Raw genomic sequence first — 16,633 nt, forward strand, 5'->3', positions numbered from 1 at the left:
TGGGATATTTTAGAAGACCTGAAGACCAAATCTCACAAATGAAATTGTGGAGGGATGTGGGAAAATGAAGGATAAGAGAACACGATAGTGGACAACTTTTTTTATTTGAGCAGGGGTTTGGGCTAGAAGACCTCCAAGGTCCCTTCCAACTCTGTTATTCTGTTTCCTCCACCAAGTTTTCTTTTCAAGAGATAAAGAGGTCTTACACAACCATTATTCTCTTGGTATAAATCAGAGATGTCCAACCCTGGCCACTTTAAGACTAGGGAATTCTGGGAGCTGAAGTCCACAAATCTCAAAGTGGCCAAGATTGGACACCCCGGTGTAATCTGAAATTAGCTGAAATTCCTTCTCATTTTTTTTAAAATCTCAGGCCTTAATTCCTTTGACTTACTTTTTCTCACTCCTTTTCTGGGCTTTGCCTACTGTTGCTTACGTCAAGGGTATGGATATTTGGGTCTTTTCCCGTGTAAGATTGAGTTTGTCTTGGCAACGTTTCGGCGAGGTCTCACTCGCCATCTTCAGGCTGGTTTTTTCGGCTTAAAGCGTGGTCGGAGTGGCTGTCTTTCTATAAATCTTGGTGGGGGTGTGTGGAGTGCTGGCTTTGTTTCAGTAACTGGAATGATTGGTTGTGTGGTTGTATCATGATTGATAGATTGGTGCTGGCTGGGTGTCCGTTGTTGTTTCATGTTGTAACGGCCTGGGTGGTGGGTGGGGCTCATTTGTTGACTAGGGCTGGTTTCCAGATGTCTGGTAGGCGGGAGGTATCGTCACGTTTATTCATGTTGTTTATTCAATTTTGAAGGAACCAAATTAATCTCCAAAACTGAACACTTCACCAAGGGAATAATTATGGAAGCCATTGAAATAGAGAAACACCCCCACAACATGAATAAACGTGACAATACCAGACATCTGGAAATATATATGCATGCACACACACACACACACACACACACACACACACAGAGTATATATCTGCCCACTGGCAGAGAGATCAATTGAGCATCAAGCAGAAGAATCCAGATGTGTGTGGCTTACTGGGTGTGAAACATAATGCTTGCCTTGGTGTCACTATTTCCTTTCCTTCCTTGGCAGATCACAGAGCTCTCCAAAGAGGTCTTCAAGCTGAAAGAAGCTCTGAAGGATCTTTCGGAGCTGTCCAGTGGTGCTTCCCCTAAAGGGATCTTCTCACCAAAGGCAGAGAGCGAGCTGGAGATAGCTACCTTCCAAAGGAGAATTAAAGATCTGGAGCAGCAGTTGATTGTGAGTATCTTACAAAGCAAGGAGAGGAGAATTAAGTAGAGGCTCAAAGAGTCGTTTTAGGAAGGTCCATCAAGCTCAATTGTTTGATTCCTTCCACTTCAGATGGGTCTGGTGTTCCAAAAAGGGAGTAATGTATTGGTAAGACCACATTTGGAATAGCACATAGACTTACATATATTAGACTTCACAGTGCTTTACAGCCCTCTCTAAGTGGTTTACAGAGTCAGCCTATTGTCCCCCAACAATCTGGGTCCTCATTTTATTGACTTTGGAAGGAGGGAAAGCTAAGTCAACCTTGAACTGGTCAGGATCGAACTGCTGGCAGTGAGCAGAGTCAGCCTGCAATGTTGCATTCTAACTACCATGGAGCTTGCATCAGTTTTGGTTGCCATGATACAAAAAAGACGTTGACACTGTAGAAAGAGTGCAGAGGGGACTAAAACATAGGAAGAACAGTTGCGGGAATTGGGTATGACTAGTCTAGAGAAAAGAAGGACCAGGAGAGACATGAGAGCAGTGTTCCAATATCTAAGGGGCTGCCACAAAGAAGAGGGAGTCAAACTATTCTCCAAAGTATCTGAGGGTAGTACAAGAAGCAATGGGTGGAAACTAATCAAGGAGAGAAGCAACTTAGAACTGAGGAGAAATTTCCTGACAGTGAGAACAATTAATCAGTGGAACAGAAGTTGCCTCCAGAAGTTGTGAATGCCCCAACACTGGAAGTCTTTAAGAAGATGTTGGATAGCTATTTGTCTGAAACAGTATAGGGTTTTCTGCCTAGGCAGGGGGTTGGACTAGAAGACCTCTAAGGTCCCTTCCAAATCTACTATTGTATTATATTATTGTATTATTGTATTCTCCAAAGTACCAGCAGGCAGGACAAGAAACAGTGGATGGAAACTAATCAAGAAGAGAAGCAACCTGGAATTAAGGAGAAATTTCCTAACAGTGAAAACAATTAATCAGTGGAACGACTTGTCTCCAGATGTTGTGAATGCTCCAATACTGGAGGTTTTAAAGAAGATATTGGACAACCATTTCTCTGAAATAGTATAAGGTCTCCTGTGTGGGTAGGGGGTGGAACTAGAAGACCTCCAAGGTCCCTTCCAACTATTATTCTGTTAAAATCACACTTCCAGATGAGATAGAGATGACCTGGGCTCCATGTAGTTGCCTAGTTCTTTTAACAGCTTGATGGCATGTACAGTAACTAACCAACCAACCAACCAACCAACTAACCAACCAACCAACCAACCAACCAAAAGCCCTTGGCCAGGACTATACCTTGCTTGAATAAAAGGAAGACGTTCGCATGAGATGGAACCAGTTAGATGAGACAGGACCAACTCTTGAAGTTGTGATGGTTAGGTAAACGCCTCTGAAAAACCCAATAGAATAGATAGAATTCTTTATTGGCCAAGTGTGATTGGACACACAAGGAATTTGTCTTTGGTGCAGATGGTCTCAGTGTACATCAAAAGACAAGATACATTCATCAAGAATCATACAGCCCTTAATGATCGTCATAGGGTACAAATAAGCAATCAGGAAACAATCCATATCAATATAAATTGTAAGGATACAAGCCACAAAGTTAACAGTCCTGCAGTCATAAGTGGGAGGGGATGGGTGACGGGAACAATAAGAAGACTAATACTAATGCAGCCTTGGTGAATGGTTTGACAGTGGTGAGGGAATTATTTGTTTAGCAGAGTGATGGCGTTTGGGGAAAAATTGTTCTTGTGTTTACTTGTCTTGGTGTGCAGTGCTCTATAGCATCATTTTGAGGGTAGGAGTCGAAACAATTTATGTCCAGGATGCAAGGGGTCTGTAGATATTTTCACGGCCCTCTTTTTGACTCGTGCAGCGTACAGGTCCTCCATGGAAGGCAGGTTGGCAGCCATTGGTTTTTCAGCAGTTCTAATTATCCTATGAAATCTGTGTCTGTCTTGTTGGGTTGCAGAACCAATCCAAACAGTTATAGAGGTGCAGATGACAGACTCAATAATTCCTCTGTAGAATTGTATCCTATAAGAACAATGTCCTGTAAGAAAATTTAAAAACCCTAGAATCTTAGTAGGATGGAGAATAACTAATTGGGAATCCCATTAATAACCGAATAAACTCACCTGGTAAAATTTGGAGATGTTTGTAATTGCAGCGAATTCCACCTGAAATAGTCTCAGCTGAAACGATTTAATTCCTTTTAATTCCCTTTTTGTACTAGGAGTCTGAGCGACGTCATAACAATATCATCTCTTTGTACAGAGGACATCTTCTTTATGCTATACAGGTGAGTTGGCCCAGGTCTTTTTAGTGGCTGACAGCGAGTTAGAAATATTTCATAGGAGGGTGGGAAAAGAAGAAGAAGAACCTGGAATATGTTTGCTGAAGTTCTCAAAGTTGAGAGGAGGGGGCTAGAGGACTGAACTGCCGTTTGAGTGTTGGGACACAGCTAGTGACAAGGATCCAGTTGGTGGGTCTGGAAGTGAATGTGAGAGCACGCAGAGGGGTTGCCTGGACATCTAGAATAGAGGTCTTCTAGTCCAGCCCCCTGCTCACGCAGGAGAGCCTATAACATTTCAGATAAAGTGATTGTCTAGACCAGGTGTGTGAAACTCAAGGCCCAGGCCCCGGATCCAGCCCACAGGGTGCTTAGATCCAGCCCACGGTGCCGCCCTGGAAACAACTAAGGACCGGCCTGCAATGCCTCTGCCAGAGAAAACGGGCTGCATACAGCACTCCTGAGCTCCATTTTCACTGGCAGAGGGTTGCAGGAGGCTGTCGTAGCCGTAAACAGAGCTCGGGAGCCGGTTTTCACTGGCAGAGCCCTCAGGCCACCACAGGGCCCCTCTGACATGAGTGACGTCAAGCTGGTCACGGACAGCATTCCCAAGTTCCGTTTTCACTGGCAGTGGGTTGCAGGAGGCTGTCGCAGCCATAAACAGAGCTCGGAAGCCCATTTTCACTGGCAGAGCCCTTGGGCCACCACAGGGCCCCCCGACACGAGTGACGTCAAGCTGGTTGCGGACAGCATTCCCAAGTTCCGTTTTCACTGGCAGTGGGTTGCAGGAGGCTGTCGCAGCCATAAACAGAGCTCGGAAGCCCATTTTCACTGGCAGAGCCCTTGGGCCACCACAGGGCCCCCCGACACGAGTGACGTCAAGCTGGTTGCGGACAGCATTCACAAGCTCCATTTTCACTGGCAGAGGGTTGCAGGAGGCTGTCGCAGCCGTAAACAGAGTTTGGAAGCCCGTTTTCACTGGCAGAGCACTCGGGCCACCACAGGCTACAAGTGATGTCAAGCTGGCCATGCCCACCTCGACCCCCCAAGGTCAAACACAATCCTGATGCGGCCCTCAATGAAATCAAGCTTGACACCCTGGTCTACAGTCTAGACTCTTCCTAAAAACATCCAGTGATGGAGCACTCACAACTTCTGGTAGCAAGCTATTCTGCTGGTTAAGTGTCCTCATGGTTAGGAAGTTTCTCCTTAATTCCAGATTGCTTCTCTCTTTGATTAGTTTTAAAGAGAGTTTGTTTGTGGTCCTGCCCTCTATTTGGGGGTGGGTGGGTCTGAGTGTATTTGCGTGGATATGTGTGTGCGTACACACCCACACACCCACACACACAGGCTTGTTCCAAAGCTTCTTTTGGCTTTGAAGCTGAAGAGCTGCCCATCCCTAATAACTAACATGTCCACGTTAGCTTAACAGTCCTGTCCAAGCGATAAAACTTTGCATCAGGAATTAATTACCCTTCGTGTTAGTGCACACAGTCCTTAAGTTACAAACCCCGTTTATGCTGATAAGTGAGACGTTTGTTATGTGAGTTTTGTCCCATTGTACAATTTTTCTCGCCACATTTCTTAAGTGAGTCACTGCAGTCACACGGTTGTTAAGTGAATCTGGCTTCCCCATTGCCTTTGCTTGTCAGAAGGTCGCAAGAGGAAATCCCGCGACCCTGGGATGCAACCGTCATAAATGTGAGTCGGTTGTCAAGCATCCTGATGTAAATTGCATGACCACGGGGATGCTGCAACAGTCATAAGTGTGAAAACTGGCCATAAGTCACTTTTTTCAGCGCCATAGTAACTTTGCATTGTCACTAAATGAACTGTTGTAAGTCGAGGACTACCTTCAATTTATGTTGACTCTTTCATAGAGCCACTTTAGGAATAAACTATGCAGGCCGATGTCTAAGTGGTCAGCATCAGTGTCTCTGAGCAACATAGCGCATTCCTACTTCAATTCCCCATCGAGTCCTGACATCTTTCCTGGACCAAATTCTTATCTGTCCAGCCAGAGTTAACGTATGGAAAATGTTTTTTTCTGCAGTCTGTTAGAACCACGTTTCTCAACCTTGGCAACTTTAAAGATATGCGGACTTCAACTGCCAGCCTTCAATTCCTCAGCCTACAAAACAACAATCACAAAAACGTTTGAAAAGAAGTTAAATCAAGGGTGTCAAACTCGATTTCTTTGCGGGCCAGATCAGCATTCTTGTTGTCCTTGATGGGTTGGTGGGGGGTGAGAGAAAGAGGTCGGCGGGCACAGGGGTTGGCCACATGTGCAAGCAAGGCCCACCATCCCAGCAACCTCATGTGCGCCTGTTGGGATAATCTGGGCCGGGCCTGTGTGCACGCACGCACGCCTGCCGTGATAGAATGGGCCAGGCCAAAGCTTCCTGGAGGGCCAGGTGTGGAGGCCCTGCCCCTGGACACCTCTCCCCCTGCACACACACCTGACGTATCGGTAAGCACAGCTGTCTTAGAAACAGTAAGGGGCCAGCCCGTCACTTCAGCCCTGTCAATCTCATCCCATCAGTCACGCATCCACGCAAACCCGGCCCATGTCATCCCAGCAGGCCATCCCACGCCATCCTAGCATGTACACATGTCTTCCTCCTGTGCGCATGTGTACCTGCAGGAATGGCATGGGCCGGGCCCGTGCATGCATGTGCCTCCTCCTCCTGTGCAGCCAGCCACCCGCCCGCCCACCGCAATTGGGTGGGCCTAGCCACAGTGACACAGGCAGGCCTCTTACCATTTCCAGGATGGCTGTGCGGGCCTTCACACCCCTGAGTTAGGCCAATCAACCAGAAAGAAAACGTGGGAAGTTCCAACCTGTAGGTGACGAAAAATGCAGCCGTCTGGCAGGCTTCATGGCACCAGGAGATCCCCATGGCTGGTGCAGAACCAGGTCTTCGGGGTTTTCTGAAAGGCCAGAAGTGTCAGGGCCAATCTAACCTCAGCAGGCATGATGTTCCAGAGGACAGGCGTATGGCTGAGAAGGTTCTCTTCTTTGGTCCTGTCGGATGAACAGGGACCCATAAGATGCGTCTCCTGCCAGACCTGATGGGATGGGTAAATATAACTAGGGAGGAGGTATCTCGGATTATCCAGCCCCATGCTACATGGGTCCTTATAGGACAGTGATGGTGAAGCTTTTTCTTATGGTGTGCCCAAATTGCCCGCATGCTCCATCTCCCCACCCAACTGTGCACACGACCCCTCCTTGAGCTCCGGAGGCTCTCCTGAAGCCTGGGGAGGGCGCAAACAGCTTCTCCTGGCCCTCTGGAAGGGTGAAAAATCATGTGGCCAGCGCATGCATGTGTGCCGGAGCTAATGGCTGGCGTGCCACCAAATATGGCTCCACGCGCCACCTGTGGCATACGTGCCATAGGTTTGCCATCACGGTTATAGGACTACTAGGTCATAACTAGCACCAGGAATTGGATCCAGAAGCCAACTGGCAATCAAGGCAACTCATAGAGCAGAGAGATCATGCTAGTTCCTTGGTGCTGTCTAAGCTTGTTTTCTTGGAGATGTTTCATGACCCAACTAGGTAACATTATCAGTGCTAGAAGGGAGTGGGGTTTATGGAGAGGAGGAGGAAATGACTGTGGGGTCCTTGTTGCTCTCTGAGCTTGGTGGTTTTTATGCATTAGGTAACATTATCAGTGGTAGTGTGACTAGCACCATGATTAGCACTGTTGATATTACCTAGTTGGGTCATGAAACGTCTGCAAGAAAACCACCAAGTTCAGACAGCCCCTCATGTCAACCCTGAGCTATAAATATGAGAGTTCATGACCGCTGATCTTGTAGGGATTCCCTCGAGCACAAAGAATCTCCTTGAATAGTGAGATTACAGATCTGTTGTTGGATCTATGTCCCCTTTAGGGACAAAGGCAAAGTCCCCCTACCAGCCAGAAGGTAAAGATTCCTCTCGCACATGTGCTAGTTGTTCCTGACTCTAGGGGGCGGTGCTCATCTCCGTTTCAAAGCCGAAGAGCCAGCGCTGTCCGAAGACGTCTCCATGGTCATGTGGCCAGCATGACCTAACACTGAAGGAGCACAGAACGCTGTTCCCTTCCCACCAAAGGTGGTTCCTATTTTTCCACTTGCATTCTTACATGCTTTCGAACTGCTAGGTTGGCAGAAGCTGGGACAAGTAACGGGAGCTCACTCCGTTACGTGGCGGTAGAGATTCGAACTGCCGATCTTTGTAGTCGACAAGCTCAGCATCTTAGCCACTGAGCCACCGCATCCCATACCAGCCAAAATGGTTGGTTAAATGCTGAGGAACATCTCCAGATGTTTACGCTCTCATCTTTTCTTTCTTCCCCCCGCCTTCTGCTCCTCACAGGGCCACATGGATGAAGACGTCCAAAGAATCCTCTTCCAGATTTTGAAGATGCAAAGTCTTCAGGAACAAGGCAGATGAGACGAGGCAATGGGTCGCAGACTCGAACCCGGGGTGGGGTGGGCAGGCTGGGACATTTCCTTGTGGAAGGAGGACGTCAAGGTCACGCCAACTATCCAGTCCAACGGTGAGCCAGGAAGGGAGTAGAGCAGCTGGAACCCAAATGCCTTTGAATGGCTTCACAATCCTTGGCACCTTCACTTTGCCATGTCCACGGTGGCCAAAGCTCTCCCGGCTGAATTTCTGCCTGCGATCACAATGTTAAAGGCTACAGGGTCATTGCAAGGGGGTAGAGTAGAAACAGAGATGAAATATCTAGGGTGGGACTGGGGCGTGGCCCCTAGGGGTCAGCTGTTTATTTCCACTGCATCTAATGGCAAAAAAAAGGGGGGGTCCCTACACTTCCTTCTGGGGAACCTCAGGCCACTCCGTCTCTCTGATCACAGACTACCTGCAAGGTTGTTGTTTTGGCAAAGGGGAGAGGGGGCGAATATGTAGCTTTGAGTTCTGTACCAGGGTGTCGGTGTGTGTGTGTGTGTGTGTTAAATGGTTGAGTTGGGTGGGTGGGGTCACACCCGCATAATCGAAGCCGCATCTCTTTTTAACGTGTTTTGTAACATGTGCAGAAAAGGATTTGGGCTGCAAAGAAGGGGTAGAAACGTAATTATTATTTTTTAACACAGGGAAGGGACAAAGTTGAAGGTAGTCCTCAACTTATAACCATTCATTTCATGACCAGAGTGACAGCAGCACTGGCAAAAAATGACTTTTATGACCGTTTTTCATGCTTATGACCGTTGCAGGCTCCCCATGGTCACCTGATCAAAATTCAGACGCTTGGCCAGTGACTTGTATTTATGACGGTCGCAGTGTTCCAGGATCATGTGATCGCCTTTTGCGTGAAAGCCAATGGGGAAGCCTGATTCACTTAATGGCCATGCTACTCATTTAAGAACTACAGTGGTTCACTTAAGACAGGGGTGTCCAAACTTGGGAACTTTAAGACTTGTGGACTTCAACTCCCAGAATTCCCCAGCCAGCATGGCTGGCTGGGGAATTCTGGGAGTTGAAGTCCACAAGTCTTAAAGTTCCCAAGTTTGGACACCCCTGACTTAAGAAATGTGTCGAGAACAGTCGTAAATTGAGGCAAAATTCACCTAAAGACTGTCTCGCTTAGCAACAGAAATTGTGGACTCAATTGCGGTCGTAAGTCGAGGACTACCTGATTGGGAAGTCTGGGCGTCTGAAAGCAAGTCACTGGATCTGCTGCTATTTTACAGAGTGTTGAAAAACAACCCTGCTAAGATATGACATTAGGCAAATGAGTTTAAATTCTTAACATTTCATCACTGTTAATGGTCTTTTAAAATTGAATTGATTGGGATGAAACGCCCAAAGCTGGGAAAACTTTTAGTAGCCAGGGGAAAAAAAAAGGCAATTGTAGTCTTCCATAATTTTAGCGTGCATTTGAGATTGAGTCTCAGCGGCTTAACTTCCGGATAAGGGTCCAAATAAGATCATGTTGCAAATAAGATTTCCAGTGAAATGATGCCTTTCCTGTGACTTCCAATGAATTTTAGTAATTTGTGCTAAAAGGTAAAAATTATATAAAAAAATCTTCTTGCACTGAGCAGTCGGATATTGTCCAGGGTTCCTGTCAATCTCCCCGTATGTCTGGTTTTCACAAAAATCAAGAGGACAGCCACAGTACAGGCAGTCCTTGACTTACGTCAGTTCGTTGAGTGACCATCTGAAGTTACGACGGTACTGAAAAAGCAACTTACAAACATTTTTTACACTTACGACCGTCGCAGCACCCCCGTGGTCACATGATTTACATTCGGATGCTTGACAGCTGACTCATATTTATGACAGTTGCAGCGTCCTGGGGTCACGGGATCCCCTTTTGCGACCTTACAAGCAAAGTCAAGGTGGAAGCCACACTCCCTTAACTATTGCAGCAATTCACTTAACAACAGTGGCAAGAAAGGTCGTAAAATGGGACAAAACTCATTTAACAACTGTCTCACTTAGCTACGGAAATGTTGGGCTTAATGGTGGTTATAAGTTAAGGACTCCCCATAGTGCAATAGGAGCTCTACTTTTGATTAAAAATATGCTTCAATATGCTGCTATCTTGTCTTTTTGGGGAGCTCATCCCTTGTGGACACCTCGGATTCTGTGGCCAATTGACTTGGTTCCTTGATTCTATGCAGGCTTCAAAATGACATTCTTCCAAATAGCTTTTTTTTAAAAAATTTAAATATATATTTTTTAATTTTCATAACAGACAGGACAGAAAGAATCTTCCTTCTTTACATACTGCAGAAAGTGTATCAGTTGGTTACAAAAGACTTTCGTGCATCTCTTCCAAAGTCATCAACCATAATTCATATTAACTCAAGTATTTTAACTCGGATATTTATACATGTTACCATCATCATACCTTCATTTTCATTTGACTATAATTGTTTAAACGTCCATCAGAAAATATACCAAGATTTAATACATAACCACATATTGGCATTTCATTTACTATTTCTAAAATCCTCCAATAACACTGAGTCCTTATGTCCTATTCTAGCTAAACATAATATTTAGTAACCAAATTTTCTAATCCTCCTTTCCAAATCACTGTTTACAATTTACATCCTGTTTCCTTATGTTGTACCCATACATATATATACGTTGTTATCATTATCCCTCCTTTATTTGACCATATCCTGTATCATAACATTTTTCCCTCTAATAATCAAGACTTAACTGAATCTAACTTAGTTCTTTTTTATTAACCTTTATATATAATCAAAAAGGATTTCTAATCTTCCTTTCATGGGTACCATTCAATATTCATATCCAATTATTACTTATCATAACACTACACATGTATACATTATTATCATTATCAATTATTTATTTGACTATATATATTGTCACTAAATTTCACTAGTTTTAAATTATACACTTCCATCTATCAACCTGTATCTTTCCAGTAGCAAAACAGTCTTCTGCCATTTGTGGTATCAGTCCTCTAATCATCTCCTTCATCAAATTTGTATGGACTCCTCTTAGCAACTCATTGCTTATAAAATCTCTCATGTAATTTCGATGCCCTTCTTCTGTTTCCTTAATCAGCTTATCTTTAATTTTCAGTAGTGTTATCAATGATGTTGCTAATAAACTTTCTCTCTTTAAATCCATAAATTATTTTGTTTTTTCTTCTTCTGTATCTTGCCATCTGGGGTACAGTTCCCCTCCATTTAATTCCTCTTTCAGTATTCCACTCTTTCCATCACCAGACACAAACCAATCATCATAAATATCAGCAGATTTAATTTCTTTATGGTCATTTTCCTCTTCGGTTTTTAGAATTCTAACCTCCACTTTTTCCACTTGATAAACATCTCCAACTTCATCATATTTTACTGTTAGATGCTCTAAGTCTTCCAACTTCTTCTCCGTCCTCTCAAATGTGTTTGATAATTTCTGAATTTCTAAGAAGATCTTTTGCAGGCTTAAAAGTTTCTTTCTGCTGTTGAAGTTGTGCCATTATCTCCAGCTAACAAACACTGCTGCTCTGGCTTGGAAGGTTTTACAAGATTAAGCATAAATTCACAATAAAGTTTTATTTTCACTTTTCTCTGGTTAAAGATATACTTCAAAGGGACATCTCTATGCTTTTCTTCTTATCACTCTCTATAAACAAGCGGTGAGACCTTGGAGTGCCAAGCCAGATAATCAGTAAAGAAACCTCCAGCCTCCGAGTAGCAGTGTTATTGTTACAATTTTCTTTGTTTCTTTTTGTATCTTCTTTATATTCCAAATTTTAAAAAGGTCTGATACTTGAATGGATTAGAAAAACACCCACAGTAATGAAAGAGGAAAATTTTAGTCCATAGGTTACAAAGAATAATAAAAGAAAAAAATAGAAGAAAACTTAATCCATTCATCTTAAAAGGCTTGCATAAATTCCATCCACGAACATAGCATTTAAAAAGTAAGATAACCCACTGTCCAAAACCATTCAAAGCTTAATTCCGCCGCTTATTTCTTCTGTTCTCCAATTTAAATTAATTTTAAGTTTTTTATAGGCAGTCTCTTTTAAAACGGTAAAAATTCCTCACCAGCTGGAAACACTTTCTCTTTCCGTATCCTTCCGTTTTAGAGCCGCCATGACTTCATCAGGCTTGGCTGGATTTTTTGTCCCTGGCTTGAAGAACTTCTCTTGCATCGATCAGGGACTTTGCAATGTCCCTGAGATCAGCAAGACGTATTCTTCCTGTTCACCATCTCTGCGGGATGGTTTCGGTCCGATTGGACCACCCAGCGGCAAAAGTATCGGCTGCGGTCTCGGAGCATCGAGACCACTCATCCGTATCGTCGCAACTTTGGCTCCTCCAACAGTTTTTTAAAGGTGCCTCTTAAAATCTAGAATCTGGGCAGAAGGAAGCGAAGATTGTAAGGCAAGGATGTGAAGCTCTTAAATTTAGGATGGGCAAGGTTTGATTGTAGGGATGAGTGAACTTGATGGCGGCAACTGTCAAATTCTGTGGACCACTGTTGGAATTATTAAGGAAAAGATCCAGCCTATGTTTTTTTCCTCAATGAGAGATTAGATTAGGATTAGAGATTAAGTTTAGTTTTGCTGTACTGTATAGCAGTGTTTGTTTACTTGGCAGCTTTAAGATGTGGAATTCTTCCTGGGGAATTCTGGGAGTTGAAGTCCACCCATCTTAAAGCTGCCACGGTTAACAAACACAACCATAGAGCCATGTTGCACATACAACCTTGCTTGAAATCAAGTGATTGAACTCAAATGTGGAAAAAAAAAGTGATTGGACTCAGCCCCAGTTGGATGACTAAATGTCCCTTCCACCTTCTTCGCTTTTTATCTTCACTAGAGCAGATGTGGGCAAACATTGTGGACCTCAGCTCCCAGAATTCCTGAGCCAGCATGGGAGTTGAAGTCCTCAAGTCGTAAAAGGACCATTGTTCTCCATCTGTCTTTATAGGGACACATTTGCACCCGGCAGAAGCTCCACCAGCCAAAAAGCTAGTTCAGTGCTGAAGGAACCCCTGCCATAGAGTTTAGAAGCAAATCTGCCACAAGGACTCCACAATTGCACGTTGTTGTTCAATGCAAAAGTTGTGTAGAGGGTTTGGCTCCTCGCAGGGATGATCTTTGCAAGTCTGGAAAGCAAAGGAAAGCTGAGGTGAAACATTGGTTTCACTTAGCAGCTGCTTTACTTAATGACCAAGGTGCCAGTCCCAATTACAGTTGCTAAATGAGGACTACCTCTGCAGTGTTTTTAGAGAAAGGGTTCCCTGCTAAATACAGGTAGTTCTTGAGATATGACCATAATGGAGCCTGCCAATTACGGTTGCATCTCGAGACATTCGTTAGGTGAAAAACCTCACTGAACGACTGATTAGAAACACTAAATGAACGAAAATGAACAGGAGAGTTCTTCAACGGAGCCTCGGAAGTGGAGGAGACCCTCAGAGGGTTGCCTGCGATAGGCCTCCTGAGTCTATCCCCATTTATGGTCATTCTCACGGGATTCCCTGCAATAGCACTAGCAACAGCACTTATATACCGCTTCATAGTGCTTTCTACAGCCCTCTCTAAGCGGTTTACAGAGTCAGCCTCTTGCTCCCAACAATCTGGGTCTTCATTTTACCCACCTCGGAAGGATGGAAGGCTGAGCCAACCTTGAGTCTGGAGAGATTTGAACTGCCGAACTGCAGCTAGCAGTCAGCTCAAGTAGCCTGCAGTACTGCACTCTAACCACTGCGCCACCTCAGCTTCCTTCCTTGGCACCAGCAATCCAGGAGAGATCAGGGTAGATGGAGATTGGAAGGACAAAGAAAAGAAGGAGAAATAGAACACAGAATAAGAGTGGGAAGGGACCTTGGAGGTCTTCTAGTCCAACCTCCTGCTCGAGCAGGATACCCTATATCATTTCAGATAAATTATTGCCCTGTCTCTTTGTCACTGCGTTTTTTTTTGTTTGTCAGCTGTGCTTAAACTCTAAGACATACGGTAGACTGATCTGACTCTTATCACTAAGCTCACTACGCATGTCCACATTCCATATATATCTTTTTTTTTTTGTTCGCCTTCCAAGTAGGTAGGCAGGAACGCTGCCAAAATGTAATCATTAGCTAGTAAGTTTTGTTTTCATTTTCTTTACAATAAAATGTGTTTCTTAGAATATATATCTCGGGTTTATTTTTCTTAATTATGAAGTATACTTCAAGGAAAAACCACGCTTCATCCCTCATTAAATACAATTACTCCAGGAGGGGAACAGGGCTGAATTTCCACCCTGACACTCTTTTTGATGGAGCACCCACAACTTCTGAAGGCAAGTTGTTCCCTTGGTTGATTGCTCTCACCATTAGGAAATTTCTCCTTAGTTCTAGTTTGCTTCTCTCCTTGGTTAGTTTCCATCCATCGTTCCTCATCTTGCCTTTCGGTGCTTTGGAAAATAGCTTGACCCCCCCCCCTCCTCTTTGTAGAAGCCTCTTAACTATTGGAAGACTGCTATCATGTCCCCCATCATCCTTCTTTTCATTAAACTAGGCACACCCAATTCCTGTATGAGAACTGATGAGAATGAGAATCGGTGGCTCAGAAATTTTACCGCAGGGTCATAAACTTTTGACTCCTACAGTATTTTGCAACGGGGCCGTTGGAGCCATTGCCCTGTTGCAAAATATTGCAGAGGTTTGCCACGAGGCCGGCTGGCTGCGTAAGAAACTGATCCTGCAGGGCTGGGTGGCTTTCTCCAAAGCTTAAAAATCAAAAAGGCACTTTAGTTGGGCCCCTGGAGCAAGCTTGAGTCCAGCTTGGCTGGGATCTCCCCTTTGTTTCTGTGGCTTTTGAGCCCCAAATTCTCGTTTCTCCTTCCTTCCTTCAGCTTCTGAGCTCCAGCGGATTTGGTGTCATTGTCTGATTTCCATTGTGTGGATGAAGGTACCCAGCGGGCTGGCGGGTGAGCGTCCCTGCAGTTGGTCGTAAGAGTGAATGCCTGCAGCCGTTGTATCTTTAAAACCAAGTTGCAAGTAGCTTTTGGGGAGTCGTTTGTAACTTCAAATGGTCGCTAAGTGACCTGTCGCAAGTTGATGACTACCTGTATTCAGAATACAGAATAAGAGTTGGAAGGGACCTTAGAGGCCATCTAGTTCAATCCCCTGCTCAAGCAGGAGTCTTTATACCACTCTGGACAAATGTTTGTCCAATGTCTTCTTGAGAGCCCCCAGTGATGGAGATTCTCAGTCATCCAAAATCATAGTTGTCCCTAAGGTGCTTTTTTTCAAAAAAGCAATTGGGCTGTCTTTGTTCTTCCTTGAAGACCTTTCGCTTCTCATCCCAGAAGCTTCTTCTGTTCTAAGTGAATGGCAGAGAACAGAAGGATTTATATTCCTTGCAGTCCTTCCATTCTCCATCATTCACTTAGAGCGGAAGAAGCTTCTGGGGTGAGAAGCGAAACGTCTTCAAGGAAAAACAAAGACAGCCCAATTGCTTTTTTGAAAAAAGCACCTTTGGGACAAGTATGATTTGGATGATTGAGAATCTCCATAGAATCTCCTTCATTAGAAGCAAAATGCTCAGGCCACTCGAAATATTAAGGTGAGTCGGTTTTTGCATTTAAGCCTGTGTGTGTTGTCTGAAGGGCCAACCCAGGTCAGGGTAGCCTAGGGAGACTGGATGTCCACAGCGACTGGGGACTAAGGGCATATCTGGAGGGGCAGTCTGGAGTTTTAAGGGGGGAACTGACTTTCTTAAGTATCTTTAAGGCACAATGGAATTTTTAGCTCTAGCAATTCTGGGTGGGCACAGAAGGAATGTTGGCAATCTACCATTTTTCATCCTCACATTAAAAAATGGGGTGGGGGGGAGGAACCCCACTGTTTGAAGCAGGATGCAGGAAGGAATTCTTGGCTTCTGGACAGGTGGGGGCATCATAAAGCCACAAGGGAACAAGCTTGGTTAATAATTTCCTTGCATGGTTAAGCCGAGGATCTGTATGAAAATTCACTGTGTCGCTGCCTTTCTTTTCACAGTCCACAGCAATAAAACATCTGCCTTCGCTCTGTTTAACTCTTTTCAAAATCTTGGGGAGGCCTGGCAGGTTGATGAGCCTGTTTCTGACAGTTCTGTAACTGACAGAAACTGTACTGTAATCTTGTATTGATCCCTGTTACTGGGAGAAAGGAGGTCCCAGCTAGAGGGATAGAATCAAGATCACATGAAGTGTTAATACTACCGTACTTTATCATGTCTTGGTATAAAACCACACTTGAAATGCTGCATCTGGTTTTGGTTACCATGATACCATAATATTTTGATTACCATGATATAAAAAAGATGTGGAGACTCTGGAAAGAGTGCGGAGAAGAGCAACGAAGATGATTAGGGGACTGCAGGCTAAAACATATTACGGGAACTGGGTAGTTTAATGAAGAACTAAGGGTGCCATAACAAAAGTGATCCAGTATTTGAGGGGCTGCCCTAAAGAAGAGGGGATCAAAGTCAACCTATTCTCCAAAGCACCAGAAGGCAGGAGAAGACACAATGGATAGACACTAACCAAGGAGATATCTAACCTAGAAAATAAGGAGAAATTCCCTGACTGTTAGAACAATTAACCAGT

At 44.4% G+C, this 16,633-nt stretch overlaps 1 protein-coding gene across 1 annotated transcript in view; it reads left to right on the forward strand.

Moving 5' to 3' along the window:
- Nucleotides 1-10,064, forward strand: part of ANKRD24 (ankyrin repeat domain 24) — a 36,215-nt gene extending 26,151 nt beyond the window's left edge. Inside the window, exons 17-19 of the mRNA XM_081938353.1 lie at nt 1,099-1,266; nt 3,494-3,559; nt 7,917-10,064. Coding sequence (XP_081794479.1) covers nt 1,099-1,266; nt 3,494-3,559; nt 7,917-7,994 — 312 coding nt within the window. The 3' untranslated portion in view covers nt 7,995-10,064. The remainder of the gene's footprint in view (nt 1-1,098; nt 1,267-3,493; nt 3,560-7,916) is intronic.
- The last annotated feature ends 6,569 nt before the right edge of the window (nt 10,065-16,633 follow it).

Source organism: Natrix helvetica, assembly GCF_964273705.1.
Source record: "Natrix helvetica genome assembly, chromosome: 1".
NCBI classification, from domain to species: domain Eukaryota; kingdom Metazoa; phylum Chordata; class Lepidosauria; order Squamata; family Natricidae; genus Natrix; species Natrix helvetica.